Source organism: Triticum urartu, chromosome 5, assembly GCF_003073215.2.
Source record: "Triticum urartu cultivar G1812 chromosome 5, Tu2.1, whole genome shotgun sequence".
NCBI classification, from domain to species: domain Eukaryota; kingdom Viridiplantae; phylum Streptophyta; class Magnoliopsida; order Poales; family Poaceae; genus Triticum; species Triticum urartu.
This window is the reverse complement of record NC_053026.1, coordinates 653,955,215-653,978,559: the sequence shown is the minus strand read 5'-3', so window position 1 is coordinate 653,978,559 and position 23,345 is coordinate 653,955,215. Positions and strand designations below refer to the sequence as shown.

The following is a 23,345-nucleotide window of genomic DNA, read 5'->3' as shown; positions in this document are numbered from 1 at the left end:
CCGGAGATAAATAAAAAAGACAAGATGCTGAGTCACCCTAAGGATGCGAGCCAGTGGCAAGCGTTGAACTTCGAAGACCCAGAATTTGGGAACGATTCAAGGAACATCGTGCTGGGCGCGAGAACCGATGGAGTCAATCCGTTTGGTAGCCAGAGAAGCACACATAGCACCTGGCCTGTTTTTGTGTGCATGTACAACCTCCCCCTGGTTGTGCATGAAGAGGAAGTACATTCACATGAGTATGCTAATTGAAGGGCCGAAACAACCAGGGAACGACATCAATCTGTATCTGGGGCTACTGAAAGAGGAGCTAGACATGTTGTGGAAAACGCCAGCCAATACATGGGACACCGCAGAGAAAGAATATACCCCTATGAGAGCCGCACTACTCACGACGATGCACGACTATCTCGGTTACGGATATCTCGCGGGGCAGGTGGTCCACGGATTTTCTGGATGCATCAGGTGCATGGATGACACAACATATCGCCAGCTAGATAGAGATCCCGGGTCTTCGAAAACCGTGTTCATGGGACATCGAAGGTGGCTTCACGATGATGACCCGTGGAGAAAACGCAAGGATCTGTTCGATGGTGAAACCGAACCCCGAAGACGCCCGCGTACGAGGAGCGGCGAGGAAATAGACGAGCTGTTGAACAATTGGAAAGATTGCCCACTGCCGGGAAAGAAGAAAAAGGCGCCAGAGCCGGGAAAGAAGTGAAAGGCGCCAGAGCCGCTGCTGAAGGTATGGAAAACGAGGTCTGTTTTCTGGGACTTGCCGTACTGGAAGTTCCACCGTGTGCCTCACAACCTTGATGTCATGCATATCACGAAGAATGTGTGTGAGAGTCTGCTTGGTACCCTGCTCAACATGCCAGAGAGGACCAATGATGGGCCGAAAGCAAGGGCAGACTTAAAATCAATGGGCATCAGGCAGGAGCTTCACGCTAATGATGATGATGATGAGGCGAAGCAGGACACAGAAAGTCGTCGCAAAGGCAAAAAGGCCAAGAAGACCGGAAATGACTACCCTCCCGCGTGCTTCACTCTAAGTCAGGAGGAGATCGAGCAGTTTTTCACCTGCCTCGTAGGAGTAAAACTTCCTTACGGTTACGCGGGGAAGATAAGTAGATACCTAGACCCAGCGAAGCAGAAGTTCAGCGGGATGAAGTCTCACGACTGTCACGTGCTGATGACGCAGATACTTCCAGTTGCAATCCGTGGGATCATGGACGCGCACATCCGTGAAACGCTATTTGGCCTATGCAACTTTTTCGACGTCATCTCTCGGAAGTCGGTTGGTGTGAGGCAACTCAGGAGGCTACAGGAAGAGATCGTGGTGATACTATGCGAGCTTGAGATGTACTTCCCGCCCGCATTCTTCGATGTTATGGTGCATCTGCTAGTCCATATCGTGGAGGATATCATCCAACTCAGGCCGACGTTCCAGCACAGCATGATGCCGTTCGAAAGGATGAATGGTGTCATCAAAAGATACGTTCGCAACATGTCACGTCCAGAGGGAAGCATAGCCAGGGGCTTTCTGACCGAAGAGTGCATCTCCTACTGCACGAATTATCTAGGCATCGAGAACCCCGTTGGTCTGCCCGTCAATAGGCACCTCGGCAGGCTCGCTGGATGGGGTCATCGTGAGGGTCGCCGCAAAATGCATGTCGACTTCAATGGTCGACTCGCCGACTTTGAAAGAGCAAACCTAGTCATGCTACAACACATAGACGTGGTCGATCCTTGGGTGGTAGAGCACAAAACCTTTATTGAGAAGACGTACAATGACCGAGGCCAACAGAGGACGGACGGAGATATAATCAAAGAGAACAACTCATGTTACACGCGTTGGTTCAAGCAGAAGCTTCTGTCGTACCCTTTACATGAGGATTCTTCCGCGGAAGAACAACTCATATTCACCTTGTCATAGAGCGCCGAGCACAACCTGATGACCTATGAGGCATACGATATCAACGGCTACACATTCTACACCGTGGACAAGGACATGAAGAGCGATGGTTATCCGAACTCCGGGGTAACGATGGAATCCTATACCAGTAACGACAAGGACAGATACTACGGAAGGATCGAGGAGATCTGGGAGCTAAGCTACGCTGGAGAGAAGGTCTCGATGTTCCGTGTCAGATGGGCCAAGAGCGTCCTAAAAGAAGACCGGTATTTCACCACCATGGTTATACCCGAAGCCAAATCCAAGACCGCGGGCACAAATGTCACCACGAAAAATGGATGGACCAATGCTTCTTCATTACCGACCCGTCAAAGCCCAGTCGTGTTGTCGTGAGGAGAGGCAAAAGGAAGATCATCGGAATGGATGGAGTAGCAGATGAGCAAGACTTCAACAAGTACGGCGACCCGAAGATCGAACATGACGACGACGATGAAGTAGCAGCATACACCACAAGAAGAAGCAGGACAACCCTACCTAAAGGACATCCGTTCAAGAGAAGAACTCCATTTACGAAAAATAAGGGCAAGAAGATTGTGAACAGATAGCTAGCTAAGATCGGTTGTATTTAAATTGTAGCCCAAAGATCTCGATCCCCCTCCATCTCGATCGCTATTATTTCTGGATTGTATTTCATGGGCACTTTTTGAACTCATGAATGTTTTTAAATTTTATGGACACTCGATCTCGACCCCCTCCATCTCGATCGCTATCCCACCTCGCCAGATCTCGATCCCCCTCCAACGACCCCCACCCCCCGCGCTCCCCACCCCCGCCGCCCCGACCCCCGCCGTACTCCACCCCGGCCGCCCCCGCGCCCCCACTACAGGAAACTGCTAGTTTTCCGTCTGTGGATAACAGACGGCAAAGACGTAAATCAGGACGGCAAAGAGTTTGCCGTCAGGAAGTAGACGGCAAACTCAGACGGCAAAGATTAATCGGCAAAGAGTTCTTTGCCGTCAGCTTTTTATCGGACAGACGGCAAAGACTTTGCCGTCAGTCAAACTGATGTTTTGCCGTCAGGCGATCTAATAACAGAAGGCAAAGAAAAGCTCGTTTGCCGTTAGCCGATTGAGTTTATTTGCCGTTAGGCTCATAAAAGCACAGACGGCAAAGAATTTTACTTATTAAAATAATCTTAACCAACAGTCTAAGTACAGAGGCTAGAAGTAACTAGCGGACAACAACAAAAGCCACATTATCCATCGACACTACGTTTGAAGAATCAACGATGAATGAACAAATTTTACTATACAAAATTACTATATTTACACAGAATAATACAGTCACTACTTGATAATCCAAGACAAAACAGAATACATCATTACTCTATTTAGACAGAATATTTCATGATAGCAGCACGAGATCTAACACGTGCAACCATATTGAGTTCGATCTACGCCACCGCCTCCCTGCGAGCATCCCCTGTCCCTTCTCCTGTGCCCGTGGTCTCCCTTCTCCTTTCTTTCTCCAAGAATAGAGCACAACCGACGCCACCATGGATGCCTAAGGAGCTGTCGCCGCTCCTCGAGGCCGGGGCCAGCGTCGGAGGTCGAGGCCGGCGAAGGCCTGCGGGGGTGACGGGGCCGGGGCCGCCGGAGGCCGCCGGGGGCGACAAGGCAAGAAGGCTACCGGGGACGACGAGTGACGGGTCGTGGAGGCCGGGGCCGGCGGGCCGACTGATGATGAGTCCGGGGCCGGTGGGCAAGATGGCGGCCAACGAGGTCGGGGTCGGCCGGCGAGGTGGTGACGGGCGCCAGCGGGCAAGATGGCGGCTAACGAGGTCGGGGCCGGCCGGCGAGGTGGTGATGGGCGCCGGCGGGCCTACGGTGGCGACGAGGAAAGTGGCAGGCGCCGGTGGCGATGGGGGCGAAGTGGGGAGTGGTCGCGGACGCGTGGGCCAAGTGGTGGCCGGCGAGGCCAGGACAGGGGGAGAGGTGTTGGCCGGGGCCGGGGGTCAAGGTGGTGGCAGGCACCGGCCGGCGTGCTGGATTTGGGAGCGAGAGGGAGAGGTACGTGAGGAAGAGAGAGAGAGAAACGAGCGGCGGGGGTGGGGATAAGGGAAATAGGCGTGGGGCGCGTGGGTTCTGTCCTCGGGGCGCGTGCATCGTGGGTGGGTGGGTGGTGTGTGCGTTCGATGGCCTGGTGGGGATATGCGTTTAAGATCTTGCCAAGTCATCAATCCGCGTGAGTGATCCGCGCGATGTGCTTTCTCTTTGCCGTCTGCAAAAAAATACAAACGGCAAAGAGCTCACTTTGCCGTCTACCAAAACAAACACAGACGACAAAGATTTCTTTGCCGTCTGTGTTATTTTTCGCAGACGGCAGAGTGTCTTTTCCGTCTGTGTTTGTTTTGGTAGACGGTAAAGTTAGCTTTTTGCCGTCTGTGGTTTTTTTCGCAGACGGCAAAGTGACTTTCCCGTCAGTGTTTTTTTTGCCATCTGCTGATGACGGCAGACCCTTTCTTTACCGTCTACTCCGATGAAAAGCTGACAGCAAAGCTGCTCACAGACGGCAAACTAGCAGTTTCCTGTAGTGCCCGCACCCTCCCCGGCCCGCTCCACCATCACAAATAAATGCAACTAAAATTGCAAAAAAACAAATTTGATTATATTTTGAAATAACAAATTTGATGATATTTTCAAATAATAAATCTGATGATATTTTTTCATATTCATAAATATTTTCAAATAACAAATTTGGTGATATTTTTTAAAAAATTATTACTGTTTTTATAAAGAATATATTATTGTTTCATATTCATATTCATTTTCTTAAAAATTATTAGATGCAACAAAAAAATTACTTATGGCGCACCTGTGGCTGGTGCGCCATTGCTATATAAAAAAAGATTACTAATGGCGCACCTCCTGCTGGTGGGCCATTGCTATATAAAAAAAGATTACTAATGGCGCACCTCCTGCTGGTGCACCATTGCTATATATAAAAAAGATTACTAATGGCGCACAGACGGGGGGTGCGCCATTAGTAAGCTTCGCCCCTAGCTAATTCCTCCCTCTCCCTCGCCAGATCCCCTTCGTCCCTCTCTCCCTCGCTAGATCCACCCGCACGCTGCCCCGACCCACGACGCCGCCGCCCCGACCCCCGCCGGACTCCACCCCCGCTGCCCCCGCGCCCCCGTTGTGGCGCCGTCGCCGTTCTCTTCACCGATCTTGCCCCTCGTGCTGCGGCTTCGTGCTCCGGCTACTCCCGCCCCTCGCGCGCCCACATATGGCGGTGAAGGTGCCCGGGTCCCCCGCTCGCCGTCTCCTCCGACTCCTCCAAGCCCCTCGCCTCCTCCTGACCGGCAGCAGCGCCGACCCCGACGAGGAGCCCGTCCTGCCCCTCCTCTAGGAACTCGCAGTAAGTTCGATTTGTAATGCACTACTCCAAATCCTGGTCAAGTAGTTGCTGTTGATTCCCACAAAAAAAGTAGTAGTTGTTGATGTAGTCTGAATTTAGAGTGGAATCCTGCAGTTGATGTAGTCCAGTATGTTAGATTTGATTTAGTTTGAATTTAGAGCTGCGTGTAGTGCCAAACTGGATGATGTAGTGCTCTGAATTTAGAGGTTTATGTAGTGCCAAACTAGATGTAGTGCCAAATTTTTCAGTATGTAGACTCTATTTTGAAATTCAGAGATAATGAAAAGATCAAGCTGAGATTAATACCAGATCAAACTGAATAGTGGAGTACTGCTCACTGAAAAAGTGGAGTATTCACTCAAATTTTTGTATCTCAATTTAAGTTACTGAATTTGCAAGCACTATTCAGAGTAGATTTTTGGTTGAATTACAGTGCTTTCAATCAATTTGCAACATTTGTCACTGTCAGATCATCACAAGCCAGAATTCCATCAAAGTGAGTAATACTTTCACTATCCTAATGCTTTATAAATGCAGAGAAGATGCTTATTTTTTGTAACCTGTAGATGCCATGCTCAATTTTTTGGTAAAGCTAGAATTCCATATATTGTCTGCTTGTGTGATGCACTGCTGTTGTATATTCCAGTGCCTCTGATCTGTTTCATAGTACTACTATTACATTAATATACTGTAAAATATTGTTTTGTTCAGCAAAAAGTAGTTTATGAAAACAATCGTTTTGTCTTTTGATGATCCTCTATTAATTCGTCCTTTAAGCATGTTATTTTTTGGAGTGTCCATGGAAATATGAGCAGAGTAGGGGGTAACTGATGCCTCAATCTTTAAGCATACAATAAATGATGCCTCACTCTTGAATGCCCTACATCTGTTTAGAAGGGCCAATGTTAGCAACTTGTTACCGAATTCATAATATTTCTCGCAGCTGGTAGGGGGTTTGTACCACACGGAGCAGATGAGCTTGGATCGGAGCTAAGATAATTAGTTTGCTGGGTTTTGTCTCCGACCATCGTGTCATGATGATTTTCCAGGTCTCATTGTAGTCAACTCCTTGAACTTGTCAAAAACCTTTCGCAACAAGTCAAGCTTTGTAGACAGTAATATTACCGTCCGCGTCAGTCTTCTTCTTGAAGATCCATTTATTCTCTATGGCTTGCTGATCATCGGGAAAGTCAACCAAAGTCCATACTTTGTTCTCATACATGGATCCCATCTCAGATTTCATGGCCTCAAGCCATTTCGCAGAATCTGGGCTCATCATCGCTTCCTCATAGTTCATAGGTTCGTCATGGTAAAGTAACATGACCTCCGGAATGGGATTACCGTACCACTCTGGTGCGGATCTTACTCTGCTTGACCTACGAGGTTCGGTAGTAACTTGATCAGAAGTTTCATGATCATCATCATTAGCTTCCTCACTAATTGGTGTAGGAATCACTGGAAATGATTTCTGTGATGAACTAATTTCCAATTAGGGAGAAGGTACAGTTACCTCATCAAGTTCTACTTTCCTCCCACTCACTTCTTTCGAGAGAAACTCCTTCTCTAGAAAGGATCCATTCTTAGCAACGAATATCTTGCCTTCGGATCTATGATAGAAAGTGTACCCAACAGTCTCCTTTGGGTATTCTATGAAGACACATTTCTCCGATTTGGGTTCCAACTTATACAGTTGATGCTTTTTCACATAAGCATCGCAGCCCCAAACTTTAAGAAACAACAACTTGGGTTTCTTGCCAAACCATAGTTCATAAGGTGTCGTCTCAACGGATATCGATGGTGCCCTATTTAACGTGAATGCAGTCGTCTCTTAATCATAACCCCAAAATGACAGCGGTAAATCAGATCGCACCATATCTAATAAAGTGCGGTTATGACGTTCAGACACACCATTACGATGTGGTGTTCTAGGTGGCGTGAGTTGCAAAACTATTCCGCATTATTTCAAATGAAGACCAAACTCATAACTCAGATATTCACCTCCACGATCTGATCATACAAACTTAATTTTCTTGTTACGATGATTTTCAATTTCACTCTGAAATTGTTTGAACTTTTCAAATGTTTCAGACTTATTTTTCATCAAGTAGATATACCCATATCTGCTCAAATCATCTGTGAAGGTCAGAAAATAAAGATACCCGCTGTGAGCAACAACACTCATCGGACCGCATACATCAGTATGTATTATTTCCAATAAGTCTGTTGCTCGCTCCATTGTTCCTGAGAATGGAGTCTTAGTCATCTTGCCCATGAGGCATGGTTCGCAAGCATCAAGTGATTCATAATCAAGTGATTTCAAAATCCCATTAGCATGGAGTTTCTTCATGCGCTTTACACCAATATGACCTAAATGGCAGTGCCACAAATAAGTTGCACTATCATTATTAAAATTATATCTTTTGGCTTCAATACTATGAATATGTGTATCACTACTATCGAGATTCAATAAAAATAGACCACTCATCAAGGGTGCATGATCATAAAATATATTACTCATATAAATAGAACAACATTTATTCTACGATTTAAATGAATAACCGTCTTGCATCAAACAAGATCCAGATATAATGTTCATGCTTAACGCTTGCACCGAATAACGATTATTCAGGTCTAAAACTAATCCCAAAGGTAGATGTAGAGGTAGCTTGCCGACCGCGATCACATCGAATTTGGAACCATTTCCCACGCGCATCGTCACCTCGTCCTTAGCCAATCTTCGCTTAATCCGTAGCCCCTGTTTGAGTTGCAAATATGAGCAACAGAACCAGTATCAAATACCTACCCAGGCACAACTGCGAGCATTAGTAAGGTACTCATCAATAACATGTATATCAAATATACCTTTCACTTTGCCATCCTTCTTATCCGCCAAATACTTGGGGCAGTTCCGCTTCCAGTGACCAATCCCTTTGAAGTAGAAGCACTCAGTCTCAGGCTTCGGTCCAGACTTGGGCTTCTTCACTTGAGTAGCAACTTGCTTGCCATTCTTCTTGAAGTTCCGCTTCTTCCCTTTGCCCTTCTTCTTGAAACTAGTCGTCTTGTTGACCATCAACACTTGATGCTCCTTCTTGATTTCTACCTCCGCAGCCTTTAGCATTGCGAAGAGCTCGGGAATTGTCTTATCCATATCCCTTGCATATTATAGTTCATCACGAAGCTTTTGTAGCTTGATGGCAGTGATTGAAGAAATCTGTCAATGACACTATCATCCGGAATATTAACTCCCATTTCAGTCAAGTGGTTGTGGTACCCAGACATTCTAAGTATATGTTCACTGACAGAACTATTCTCCTCCATTTTGCAGCTGTAGAACTTATTGGAGACTTCATATCTCTCAATCCGGGCATTTGCTTGAAATATTAACTTCAACTCCTGGAACATCTCATATGCTCCATGACGTTCAAAACGTCGTTGAAGTCCCGATTCTAAACCATAAAGCATGGTACACTGAACTATCGAGTAGTCATCAGCTTTGCTCTGCCAGACGTTCATAACATCTGGAGTTGCTCCTGTAGTGGGCTTTGCACCTAGCGGTGCTTCTAGGACGTAATTCTTCTATGCAGCAATGAGGATAATCCTCAAGTTACGGACCCAGTCCGTGTAGTTGCTACCATCATCTTTTAACTTAGATTTCTCTAGGAACGCATTAAAATTCAAAGGAACAGTAGCACGGGCCATTTATCTACAACAACATAGACATGCAAAATACTATCAAGTACTAAGTTCATGATAAATTAAAGTTCAATTAATCATATTACTTAAGAACTCCCACTTAGATAGACATCCCTCTAGTTATCTAAATGATTATGTGATTCATATCAACTAAACCATGTCCGATCATCACGTGAGATAGAGAAGTTTTCAATGGTGAACATCACTATGTTGATCGTATCTACTACACGCTCGACCTTTCGGTCTCAGTATTCTGAGGCCATATCTGCATATGCTAGGCTCGTCAAGTTTAACCCGAGTATTCTGCATGTGCAAAACTGACTTGCACCCGTTGTATGTGAATGTAGAGCTTATCACACCCGATCATCACGTGGTGTCTCCGCACGATGAACTATAGCAATGGTGCATACTCAGGGAGAACACTTATACCTTGAAATTTAGTGAGAGGTCATCTTATAATGCTACCGCCGAACTAATCAAAATAAGATGCATAAAGGATAAACATCACATGTAATCAATATAAGTGATATGATATGGCCATCATCACCTTGTGCCTTTGACCTCCATCTCCAAAGCACCGTCATGATCACCATCGTCACCGGCTTGACACCTTGATCTCCATCGTAGCATCGTTGTCATCTTGCCAACTATTGCTTCTACGACTATCGCTACTACTTAGTGATAAAGTAAAGCAATTACATAGCGATTTCATTTCATACAATAAAGCGACAACCATATGGCTCCTGCCAGTTGCCGATAACTTTTACAAAACATGATCATCTCATACAACAATTTATATATCGTCACGTCTTGACCATATCACATCACAACATGCCTTGCAAAAACAAGTTAGACGTCTTCTACTTTGTTGTTGCCAAATTTTACGTGGCTGCTACGGGCTTCTAGCAAGAACCATTCTTACCTACGCATCAAAACCACAATGATTTTTTGTCAAGTGTGCTGTTTTAACCTTCAACAAGGACCGGGCGTAGTCAAACTCAAAGCTGGAGAAACAGACACCCACTAGCCACCTGTGTAGAAAGCACGGCAGTAGAACCAGTCTCATGAACGTGGTCAAGTAATGTCGGTCTGGGCAGCTTCATCCAACAATACCGCCGAATCAAAGTATGACATGCTGGTAAGAAATATGAATATTGTCGCCCACAACTCTTTGTGTTCTACTCATGCATATAACATCTACGCATCGACCTGGCTCAGATACCACTGTTGGGGAACGCAGTATTTCAAAAAAATTAGCCACGATCATGCTAGATCTATCTAGGAGATGCATAGCAACGAGAGGGGGAGAGTGTGTCTACGTACCATCGTAGACCGAAAGTGGAAGCGTTTAGTAATGCAGTTGATGTAGTCGAACGTCTTCCTGATCCAACCGATCCAAGTACTGAACGTACGACACCTTCGCGATCTACACATGTTCAGCTCAGTGACGTCGCTCGAACTCTTGATCCAGTTGAGGCCGAGGGAGAGTTCCATCGGCACGACGGCGTGGTGACGGTGATGATGAAGTTACCGACGCAGAGCTTCGCCTAAGCACTACGACAATATGACCGAGTTGTAAAACTGTGCAAGGGGGCACCGCACACGGCTAAATATCAACTTGTGTGTCTATGGGGTGCCCCCTCCCCTGTATATAAAGGAGGGGAGGAGGAGGCCGGCCGGCCCTATAGGGGGGCGCCCAAGGAGGGGAGTCCTACTAGGATTCCTAGTCCTAGTAGGATTCCTAGTCCTAGTAGGATTCCACCAAGAGGGAGAGAGGGGGAAGGAAGGAGAGGGAGAGAGGGAGAAGGAAAGGGGGGCGCCCCCTTCCCTTGTCCAATTCGGGGGTTCCAGTAACCCCTCCGGCACTCCGGTTTTACCCGAAACCATCCGGAACACTTCCAATGTCCAAATAAAATGGTCCAATATATCAATCTTTATGTCTCAACCATTTCGAGACTCCTTGCCATGCCTGTGATCTCATCCGGGACTCCAAACAACCTTCGGTACATCAAATCATATAACTCATAATATAAATCGTCATCGAACGTTAAGCGTACGTGCGGACCCTACGGGTTCGAGAACTATGTAGACATGACCGAGACACATCTTCGGTCAATAACCAATAGTGGAACCTGGATGCTCATATTGGTTCCTACATATTCTACGAAGATGTTTATCGGTCAAACCACATAACAACATACGTTGTTCCCTTTGTCATCGGTATGTTACTTCCCGAGATTCAATCATCGGTATCATCATACCTAGTTCAATCTCGTTACGGTAAGTCTCTTTACTCGTTCTGTAATGCATCATCCTGCAGGTAACTCATTAGTCACTTTGCTTGCAAGGCTTATAGTGATGAGCATGACCGAGAGGGCCCAGAGATACCTCTCCGAAACATGGAGTGACAAATCCTAATCTCGATCTATGCCAACTCAACAAACACCATCGGAGACACCTGTAGAGCATCTTTATAATCACCCAGTTACGTTGTGATTTTTGATAGCACACAAGGTGTTCCTCCAGTATACGGGAGTTGCATAATCTCATAGTCATAGGAACATGTATAAGTCATGAAGAAAGCAATAGCAATAAACTAAACGATCATAATGCTAAGCTAATGGATGGGTCTTGTCCATCACATCATTCTCTAATGATGTGATCCCTTTCATCAAATGACAACACATGTCTATGGATAGGAAACTTAACCATCTTTGATTAACGAGCTAGTCAAGTAGAGGCAAACTAGGGACACTCTGTTTGTCTATGTATTCACACATGTACTAAGTTTCCGTTTAATACAATTCTAGCATGAATAATAAACATTTATCATGATATAAGGATATATAAATAACAACTTTATTATTGCATCTAGGGCATATTTCCTTCACCTCATCTTACACCTTTCTTACCCACATCGTCTCCTCTCTCCGTGTCGAATTCTGCATGACCGATCTTGGTCCGCTCCATCACTTCCTCGGCGTCGCCGTCTCCAGGTCCTCTAGGGGTCTCTTCCTCTCGCAACGTCAGTACACCATCGATTTGCTCTCCAAAGCCGGCATGCTTGAATGTCATCCTACTCGTACACCTGCCGAGAGCGGCGCCAAATTATCTTCTGCCGGCGAACCACTTCCTGATGCTACTCTCTATCGTAGCATTACTGGCGCGCTCCAATACATTACTCTCACCCAACCTGACATCGCCTACGCTGTTCAGCAAGCTTGCTTACACATGCATGACCCCGGTCTCCCTCACATGAACCACGTCCGGCATATTCTTCGTTACCTCAAAGGCATGCTTGATCATCACATGAACCAGCGCCTCTCGTAGTACGTGCTCGCCGTGGCGTGACGGGATGACCAGGACAGGCTCATGACATCTCCGGGCAATATGTTCATGCCGATGCGCCAGAAGTGGGAAGGAAAGCTGAGGATGCGGCTCATCTGCCATGACAAGGACGAGGATGGGGGCGAGCGCGAACATGAAATCAAGACGTTGCAGTGGACTTGCTAGAGTGTGAGGTGGGATGGGATTGCGCCGGGAAGAAGGTGCTCAGGAAGAAAGTTGTGCCGATGCTAGCGTGCGAGAGGAAATCTGGGGAAGAAGGTGCTCTACATAAAAATGGATGTTTGAGAAAGATCGAGAAGGGATAAGGCAAGCTTCTACTCCCACTTGGGATCGGTGGGCCAGGTGTTGTAAGCTGAGTAGGTGGGGCGACATGCGCGTGAAGTGACCGGTGCTATGTGAGACTGGTCGCCAGATCATGGTTACTATGATGAAGCATTTTTTTCTTTTAATATTGTTTCAAATCTCCAGTCCACAACGGGTAGATCTATAGGGCATATATGCAAAACCTACTTCACAAGCAATATATTGATCAAATTCAAAATTGATTCACCCTCGGAAATACTCTGGTGTAAATTTTCTAGTTATACTTGAAATAAGTAAACGCACTTCTAAGGGCAACTTCAATACGGCTCATGAAATCACTCGCAAATGTCCGGACTGGATGGTCTAGGAACTTAAACTCATCTCTTTTTTTCGACAAAGGGTGAATTTTATTGACTCAGAATGAAGCATCAAGTGGATATAAACACAACGAGCACACACCCGGCCTCTGCACAGCTAGGATGCACACAGGCATCTAATTTGTTCAGACTGATCACCAAATTGGGGGAAGGTGTGGGGGAGTCCAGGCGTCCTCCCGACCCAATGCTAGTTGGACCACATCTTCGCGCAACTCATGTGTTGCACTTGGCTCTTTTTCCTCTCAGTCCACCAGGCTCACTGTCAGTCATAACACACTATCCTAATTTGATGACTACCGCTGGATTGTCGACGCCCCGCCCGATGTCTGCTGACATTTGGTGTCATCTGTTTGGTACTCCCTATTGGAGTTGCCCTAAGCTTTTGAATCTCAAGAACAAATTAGACTTGTTGCATTTCCATCTTGAAGGTGTTGCCGTCAGAGAATTCTTTCGTAGTTCATGTGTTGTCAAGGGTGATGGGTGTTGTTGATGCTTGTTTGCTTGTTGTGTGTCGTTGGTCACCTCTACTCTCTTTATTTTCTAATTTTTCTTTTTCTGTCTGTGTGCATCCTCAATGTCTCAACTAGCTCCAGATATTGTATCGTTCTGATGATGACATGGAATTGGTATCATTTTGATTTTAATATATTACCCTTTGTCGGGAATATATATTGCTTTCGCTTCCTCAGCCAGCACACCGCACATGCAAGTAACATCATGTTGCTAGCTGCAATTTGAGTACGGGGCGCAACTTTAGACATAGTGGTATGCAATTATAGTTGTGTGCTTGACTGAAATTTATATATAAATAAAATGAAGCAACTCAAAAGTAGAAGACCGAGGTAATAAACAGACCAATGGTTTACCTTAAAAGAAGTAAGTACCATATATTTTCGACTGTTTGAAACATACTTAGTGTTCACACCACATCTCCACACAGGATGACTTGGTGACCCTAGCGCCAGCTGCCATGTTCTTGACAAATGATGAGGTCAAACCAGAGTCCTGGTACATCACAGTACATATGATGAAGTACAAATACATAATGTGTGGTACAAAGCAGACCATCCATCAGCTTTGATCAGCAGGGTCATATGGGTAGATTGGGTAGGGTAGGAAAGAGGCAAGAGCAATGGCAAGTCTGTTCCATGTATCCGATCAGATGCTCCGTTGTCACCGTGTCTTCTTCAGCCATCTTCTTCATGTGCTCCTTCATCAGCACCAAGCTACCGTTAGCCTTTGCCACGTGTTCCATCATCACTCTTTCAACCTCAGCAATTTCAGGGCTAATTAGTGCACGCAGCTCATCCCGAAACTTCGCCTGTGCACTTAGCAGGTCATACTGAGAATGATATTTTGCAAATATCATACATTCTTCCCTCGATGCCTCAAACTCAGCCAACTTAGTTTCATAATACGCATGCACTTCCTGCACCGGCAGGTTAATTGAGATGAGAACTTGTGATATGTATAATCCACATCTAGCAAAACAAAACCTCTTCTATATACACCAAATTATGCAACTGCATAGCACTTGAATTTTTAATGTTCATCACCAACCAGATGAAAATCCTGTGGTTTATAGGACTTTGGTAGGTTGAGTCGTTTTAGAATGGGGGATGTAAACATAACATAAGAAGTCCCAACAATGATAGCCTCCATCACTATGTATTAACAATAATGTGCTCAAAATTTGGAAGAAAAAAATAATGTACGGCAATTTTATGTCAATGCCACTAGTCGCATCTGCAATTCTGCTTATGCCAATACTTAGGTCTAATTATCAAAATTTCATTATTCCCTTGAAACTTCTTACATCTTCCGAGATTAGGGAGAAGGCCAATAATGAAAAGAGAAGGTTGCCTTTTTGGCAAAAAATACTAACACGTGGAGCCAGTAAACCGGTTTGAAGGATGCTAACGGCCCAAAAGCAAAGGCGGTGGCAGAAAGGAATGGCAGTTTCATAAATGGCTGAAAAGCAAAATCGTCCTACTATATCCATGTATTAAAAGTATAACCTGAACACTTGCATGTCTCAACTATAAACTATCATTGAACATACAACTTGAGCACACCTACAATTCTAAGTACAGGTATTTCTTTAAGATGTGCGTTGGGATATAAGTGATGTGGGTATAGGCAAACGAACAACCAACAATGGAGTTTGAGGGACGGCCGTTAATGATTTAGAGACAATATAAGCTGATGTGGACTGGCGAGAGAGACAACTATTGTTTCTACTATACGAGAAAACAAAGAAAGCAATAGTCCACAATGCAACACCTAGTGAAAGTACAACGGACAAAAGAATCAGAACCTGACACAATGGTGCATGGAGGTTGATAAGATTGCCTTCAAATTTTTCCGCACATTGAGGGCACTGGTTAGAAAGATAAATATGCATCCATAAGTAGAGAAATCTCAGGTTCCCATGATTTGATTCATGAATGTAAGTTAATATGAAGTACATACAGAATCTGGCATGTTACCTTCAGATTCTCATTCCTTGAAAGCTGATCCCTGAGCCACCTTATTAGGCACGACCAGCCGTAGACATGCCCACAAGGAATACAACTGCAAGTTGGAGATGGGAGATGATCTAGAGAACACAACCCTGTCTATGGATACTGAATAAAATCTAGTAACCCCAAGACAAGAAAAATGGAAAACCTCTGATCTGGTCACCAAATGAAAGTAAGCACCATGAAAGGTCCAGCAAAGACTGCCCTCCTACACTATATGATCATTTGGTGCCACATCCTCAGCATCCTCAACCCAAACCCGCCTAATATGCATACACAGTGATCACCTAGCTCGATCATGTCAAATGGATAATGAATTCATGATCTGGAATAATTCAACAATGGATTGCAACTATTCCTATAACAATTGTCTAGTTGATGGCGAGAAGGAAACATTCTTACTAATTCAATCGCTATACCTAACCTATCATAAACTTAAATATTAACATTACTCAAAACACAAGCGTTATTCCTCTCGGTGAGAAAAAAAAAAGGATCAGAAACAATGGATTGTTAAAGCTGGTGCATGATGTTAAAAAATCAGCTGCATCCACTAGGGAGTAGTTGTAATGATCCCCAAGCGGTGGCTACTGCATGTATATATTGTCATGATAAAATTCGAATCCCAACATGGAGATGGTATTAATCAAAGCAGGACATAACTGAAGTTATTTCAGCGAGCTAGCATATGAGGCTCACTTTCAGCACAGTATCATGGAATAAGACGTCAGTTAAGTAGCATATACCCAAAAACATCAACAGTGGAAACCATATTCCTCACCAGATGTGATGCTCGTCCGTGGAGGTCCACGGTTCCATGCAGATAGAGCAGGTTGGCCGTGCTGGTGCCTTAGCATCAATGCCTTTCCCCCCTTCAGCTGAAGCCTCCATGTTCGCACTCACCAGCATCCTATTTGCTTCTTTGTTGGAGATGTTCGCATTATATTCACCAAAGTAGATACTCTCTCTGTATGAGCCATTGGTCTCCTCGCCCGAACCAGATACAGTATGATTTAACTCATTGCCTCTGCCACCCCGTTCACTAGCTTCCACGGCATGGTGACAAGGCCCCTCTCTGACCATAATTTCGACATTGGCAATCTCATCCCCACCTTCCATACCAGGTGCTGGTATGGACGAGAACACGCACGACACACAAATCATCAGCTGAGGGCAATTCTGCTCCATGAACACTATCATATCCTTTGGCACCATCTTTTCTTGTTCAGCCATCTTCTTCAATCGCTCCTTCATTAACATCACGTTGGCCTTAGCCATTGTCAACTTTTTGTTTACTATTCTCTCCATCTGAGCAACCCGTTCTCTAAACCATTGTTGAATCTCAATACACCTTGCCCTTACTGCAACAAATATATGTTCGTAAAACGCTTTAATTTCCTGCAGTTCAGGTCAATTGAGCAAAAGAAGAATTTATGAGATGTAATCAACATTAAAACTAAAGAAGCCTCCTAACAACGATACTAGTTATAGTAATAAAAACCTTAAGGTGGATACTGCTACAGTTGATTATATGTTTATAACATTTTTTCCGATGTCTGGTTACCCATTCAGTAGGACCTAATATAAAGTAATTTACTACATGATTACTACTATGCACTCCCTCCGTAAATAAATATAAGAGTGTTTAGATCACTAAAGTAGTGATCTATACGCTCTTATATTTCTTTACAGAGGGAGTACTAACTAGTAAGGGTGAACATGTTCAAATGCAATATCATCCATAAGGATGGTTTTAGAAGACATCCAGAATGAAAAGGATGAACCTAAGTGCTTCACTTTGTTAGTGAATCTAAAGTCAACAGAGAACAAACTGTTAATGATGAATAGATCGACAAGTCATTTCAGGCCAGCATAATAGGACAAAAGTGCCACAACTCTATGGGCAAATAAAGATATAATAGTTTTCCACCAGGCTTAACAAAAATGATTGCTTTTGCAATAACCATCATGCATCCTTGTTTTTCCCAGAAGGGTTATGGACATAAAAATTTGGTGTCTCGTGTTGACCTTTTTTTTTTCTTGTCGGATTTTAGCAGCAATGAGACTAACCAGGGTGATGGTAGAAAAAACTAATGTTTCTACTATTGGAAAGCCACAAAAGATAGCACGTAATGTGAAAAGGTTCTAAGAGATTTTGCAGCGCTCCACCTTACCACACTAAAGCTAAGGCAATATTAAAATCTGAGCAATTGACTGATAGGCCATTGTTAAAATTTAATGGCCATTAATGGTCAACTTCTGAACATGGTCCAAATTGATGATTTTTCATTATGTTTTAGATATTTACTCACGGATAATTAACTGTAAATTTCAAACAACTCATATTCAGAAGTACATAGGTAATGTTTCAATTTATTTTTTGAAATAGATTACCTACATATCCAGATTAAATTGCTCAATAAGTCAGATATATTGAATTAACCAGCAAATTCTCAAATTAATACTAACTTTCAAAGTACCAAATATATGTGTTTCTTTAATATGAAAAGGTTTAAATTGGAATGGGGTATCATTTTGTTGCCAAATTGTACTCATGCAAGACGCGAAATGTGAGAAAGAAATAGGGAGAAATGGATGCTATTGGTTCTAGTGAATTATTTGTTTCCATTCCCAATATCTTGATTCTATGTAATTTTTCGCTATTAGTGGGGGTTGAATATGAAAAGATACTATTATTACTTATAGAATTGAACCAAAAGGTCCGGTTATCTCATAAAAGGTAAGAAAAGTATCGTCATATATATAGATCAACATAAACCAACATCCTACATCTAAAGTGGATGTCTTTAAAAACAAACTCGACACATCTATAGATGTACAGTGGATGAAAGAAACAGAACCTCAGGACTGCAGCAACCCTCCAACATGTTTTCTGGTGCGTAGAGGTTGATTATAAGCTTCTCCTCAAATTGTTTGCCACACTGAGGGCACTGGTTAGAAATATCAACAGTCATGGATAAGTTGAGAATTTCCATTCAGATATCGGATATATATCTTTGATATAGTCTGTTCACTGAGTATATGCAGACCCACTCACGGTACCTGATTGGCACTATTCTGGCCAGAACGACCCAGCAACGACTCCATACAAGATCTGCCGTACACATGCCCACAAGGAATACAACTGCATTTAGAGATAGATGATGATTAGTATTCCAAAAGTATCACTAGCCTCATATAGTTAGAATACAAGCCATGCATATGTATGTAGCGTGAGTGCATCTATTTAACATGAATAATAGAAACTAATATCCGATGCTATAGCGGAAGCTAAACCATTTAACGGATTTAGAAAAAAAATATGACCATAAACAAGGAATATTCAGATGAAACATAGATCCACAAGCTCATAAATATTTATTGTGGTCGGGTGTTCAGTGAAGGGCCAGAGTCCTGATTAGAGCCCTCATGCCAAGATGCACCTTCCAGCTAAGCAGACATCTCTAAGACACCGAATTAATTGATGGTCCGAGGGGCGCGAACTGGCAAGGGGCACGGCGTTCACGCTGGTTTACTGATTAGGTCTTGACTCGAGCTGCCGTTTGATGGAAAACGGCACAGCTTCTTTTCTGGCGATTTGACAAGCAAAATTTCAAATGGCAGCGCTAAGCTCCTCCGACTGCTGTGGATTTTAGAGGAGGTTATCAGCCCTTTTGCGCTTGTGGCTGCAATAGCCGTAGAAATTACGTCATTGTAGCGAAAACTCATGTAGAAGGCTATTGTGGCGCTATAGCCCACTAATTTTTTTTCAAGCATAGAAGAGAAAGAATCGCACGAGAATAGCATTGCACGCAGTGGACCACTGGCGGAGCTACGGCTGGTGCTTGCAGGGGTCATGCCCCTCGCCCCCAATCTTGGTTAAAATTGTGAAGGGAAAGTTTTTGAGGTCCTGAGATTGGAGAAAATATAGTATTTGGCCCTCCCAAATATCTGTATTTTGTGATTCGCCCCCCAGAAGATCTTGGCTAGCTCCGCCACTGCAGTGGACTATACAAAGGGAATGCAATTCTCTTCAATATCAGATTAGCAGTGGTGTATGGACCTGGCAAAATCAGATCTCATGCCATATCTAATCTTCTTCTGTATCTAATTAGCCAGTGCAAAACAAATACGATACTGTGCTGATAAGCCCCAATCCAAAAGGAAGCCAGCGTGATGGTACTAGGACCATGTCCCCCGCAGAAAAACCAAGAAACCCTAGGCCCCAACAGAGACGCAACATCACCGCCGGAAAAAAGAAGCAGCAGCGAAATTGGCACTAGGCCGTGGGAGTGGATGCCCTCGCTCGCTCACCACATGCGATGAGGGCCGTCGCTGCTCCAGGACTCCGTGCAGGCGGGGCAGATGGTCGCCGGCGACGGCGTCGCCTTGGCCTCACCGACGGACACTGCTTGGTTTGCCTCGACAGCTCCGATGTCTCCCGCTGCGCCGGTGGTGTCCGCGGCGTGCGGACGCGGCGCCTTGATGTCGGCGATCTGCTCCCTACCAGATGTGGGCGGCGGGGACGACATTGGAGGGAGGCGGAGGAGTAACGGAGAAAAGGGTGTTTTGGGGCCTGGTCGAATTCGGGAGGAGGGAGGGTGGAGTGGGGTTTCTTCTTTTGACGGGATGGACTGGAGTGGGGTTAGGTCAACTACACGGGGGCGGCTCCGTATCGGCTCATATGTGTGCGTTCCTGTGGGCTTATTTTTCAGACCAAAAATCCTTTTCAATGGGCTCCCTGCTCCTATATTATGTGGATGGCCCATTCCCCTAATTTGAAGAAATGAATTCTCAAAAAATTGAAGAAACAAGGAACTTTGTCCACCGCCATGTAGGACTGGGCCTATATGCACGTGAGATTTCTCGTGTCTCTATCATCTTCATTCTAAGCCTGACCCATACCCCTCCAACCGCACGCCCTCGCCGCAGTGTTCCCCTACTCACTACTGCATTTGCTTTGTCACTGCCACGTCCCCTCACACCCCGCCCCTGGTTCATTATCTGGATTCGTCTGGCCCAACTATGGCGGCTCAAGCCCTCTCACCATGATCCGATCTCATCGACAATGTCTCGATCCCACTGGATACATCCCAAAGTCGTCCTCCACTGCTCCCCTCGCCACAAACACCACATGTTTAGTCTCTTCCGTGCTTTGATGCTCCTCGAGTTCGTCCGTCTGGATGTAATCGACGGAGCTCTGGCGTAGATTCCTGCCATCTCTTTGGGGCGGTGAGGTTATGGTTTCTCGTCTTGTGGCGAGCACTAGTAGAAAACAGGGCTTTGGTTGGAGCCTGCCAAGCCCATTAGTCCCGGTTCAGTAAAGAACCAGGACCCATGGGGGCATACGTCCTGGTTCATGCGCGCAGGGGCCCGGCCGGGCCTCGGGAGGCATTTGTCCCGGTTTATGTGGACCCATTTGTCCCAGTTCTAGGCACGAACCGGGACCAATGGGCCTCGCTCCTGGCCCACAGCCATTGGTCCCGGTTCGTGCCTAGAATCGGGACAGAAGGGCGGCCTTTAGTCCTGGTTCCAGCCACGAATCGGGACAAATTAGTTGCCTATATATACCCCCTCGCCGGCGAGCAGAGCAGTCCACACTGGTCTATTTTTTTGGCCAGCGAGGGGAGGGCATTTGGGTGCTCTAGCTCACCTCCTATGCACATGAGGTGTTCGATGAAATGCCCGAGCCATGCTAGTTAAGTTTTCTCCTCTCGAAACTCGACCTCCAAGCTTTATTTTCCCCGAGATTTGCATAGATTTAGCGGTCCGTCACGTCCCGTCCCCATCTTCACCGCCGTCGATCGCCCGCGCTGATCTCATCGCCGACACCACCATCGTGAGCCTCATGTTCTTATCTTCTTTCTGAAAGAAGAATAATTCTTACTTTAGATAGATACTTGTCTAATTTTCTTACTTTTGACACACATAATTATATATAATGCACACAGATGAACTGGCAATGGATGTATGGTGACAGACACACCTCCGAGTACATTAAGGGTCTGCATAATTTTCTTGATGTGGCTGAGGCAAACAAGCAGAATGGTTTTATGTGTTGTCCATGCCCTATATGTGGGAATACGAAGTCTTACTCTGACCGGAAAATCCTTCACACCCACCTGCTTTATAAGGGTTTCATGCCACACTATAATGTTTGGACAAAGCACAGAGAAATAGGGGTTATGATGGAAGACAGCGAAGAAGAAGAGGACGATGACAACTATGTGCCCCCTGAATACCATGATGCTGCAACGGGGGAAGCTGCTGAAGATCAAGAGGAACCAGACGATGTGCCCGATGATGATGGTCTCCGCCGGTTCATTGTTGATGCAAGGACACAGTGCGAAAGTCAAAAGGAGAAGCTAAAGTTCGATCGTATCTTAGAGGATCACAAAAAAAGGGTTGTACCCCAATTGCGAAGATGGTAACACAAAGCTCGGTACCGTACTGGAATTGCTGCATTGGAAGGCAGAGAATGTTGTGCCTGACAAAGGATTTGAGAAGCTATTGAAAATATTGAAGAAGAAGCTTCCAAAGATAACGAATTGCCCGACAGTACGCACGTAGCAAAGAAGGTGGTATGCCCTCTAGGATTGGAGGTGCAGAAGATACATGCATGCCCTAATGACTGCATCCTATACCGCAGTGTGTACGCGGATTTGAACGCATGCCCGGTATGCGGTGCATTGCGGTATAAGATCAGACGAGATGACGCTGGTGATGTTGAAGGTGAGCCCCCCAGGAAGACGGTTCCTGCGAAGGTGATGTGGTATGCTCCTATAATACCACAGTTGAAACGTCTGTTCATAAACGAAGAGCATGCCAAGTTGATGCGATGGCATAGAGAGGGCCGTAAGAAATACGGGAAGTTGAGAACACCCGCTGACGAGTCGCAGTGGAGAAAAATCGAGAGAATGTATTGGGATGAGTTTGCAGGTGACCCAAGAAACGTATGGTTTGGTTTAAGCGCGGATGGCATTAATCCTTTCGGGGAGCAGAGCAGCAATCACTCTGTGTATGTATAACCTTCCTCATTGGATGTGCATGAAGCAGAAGTTCATTATGATGCCAATTCTCATCCAAGGCCCTAAGCAACTCGGCAACGACATTGATGTGTACCTAAGGCCATTAGTTGAAGAACTTTTACAGCTGTGGAATGGAAACGTTGTATGTGTGTGGGATGAGCACAAACAGGAGGAATTTAACCTGCATGCATTGTTGTTTATAACCATCAACGATTGGCCCGCTCTCAGTAACCTTTCAGGACAGACAAACAAGGGATACCACGCATGCACGCACTGTTTAGCTGACACCGAAAGTATATATCTGGACAAATGCATGAAGAATGTGTACCTGGGCCATCGTCGATTTCTTCCGACCAACCATCAATGTCGAAAGAAAGGCAAGCATTTCAAAGGCGAGGCAGATCACCGGAAGAAGCCCGCCATGCGTACTAGTGATCACATGCTATGGTCAATGATTTACACGTAATCTTTGGAAAGGGTCCCGGCGGACTAGCTGTTCCGAATGACGCTGAGGGACGTACACCCATGTGGAAGAAGAAATATATATTTTGGGACCTACCCTACTGGAAGTCCTAGAGGTCTGCTCTTCAATCGACATGATGCACGTGACGAAGAACCTTTGCGTGAACCTGCTGGGCTTCTTGGGCGTGTATGGGAAGACAAAAGATACACGTGAGGCACGGGAGGACCTGCAACGTTTGCACGAAAAAGATGGCATGCCTCCAAAGCAGTATGAAGG

The 23,345-nt window shown here is 45.3% G+C and overlaps 1 protein-coding gene across 1 annotated transcript; it reads right to left on the bottom strand.

Annotated features, from left to right (window-relative positions):
- Positions 1-13,931: 13,931 nt before the first annotated feature.
- LOC125506517 lies at positions 13,932-20,217 on the bottom strand. Its single transcript, XM_048671320.1, has 7 exons — positions 19,893-20,217; positions 18,642-18,723; positions 18,440-18,529; positions 16,360-16,976; positions 15,546-15,630; positions 15,374-15,436; positions 13,932-14,485 (listed from the first exon to the last, which is right to left on the bottom strand). The coding sequence occupies exons 1-7, from the start codon at positions 20,108-20,110 to the stop codon at positions 14,147-14,149; spliced, it is 1,494 nt and encodes a 497-aa protein (XP_048527277.1). The 5' UTR covers positions 20,111-20,217; the 3' UTR covers positions 13,932-14,146.
- Between the last annotated feature and the right edge of the window lie 3,128 nt (positions 20,218-23,345).

What these genes read in the sequence shown, in the direction of transcription:
- LOC125506517 (XM_048671320.1), bottom strand. Translation starts at nt 20,110, where the DNA reads ATGTCGTCCCCGCCGCCCACATCTGGTAGGGAGCAGATCGCCGACATC. An exon ending in GCCAGAATAGTGCCAATCAG is followed by an intron (nt 18,530 to 18,641) that starts GTACCGTGAGTG and finishes ATTTCTAACCAG; the next exon opens with TGCCCTCAGTGTGGCAAACA. An exon ending in CAAGGAATGAGAATCTGAAG is followed by an intron (nt 15,437 to 15,545) that starts GTAACATGCCAG and finishes CTTTCTAACCAG; the next exon opens with TGCCCTCAATGTGCGGAAAA.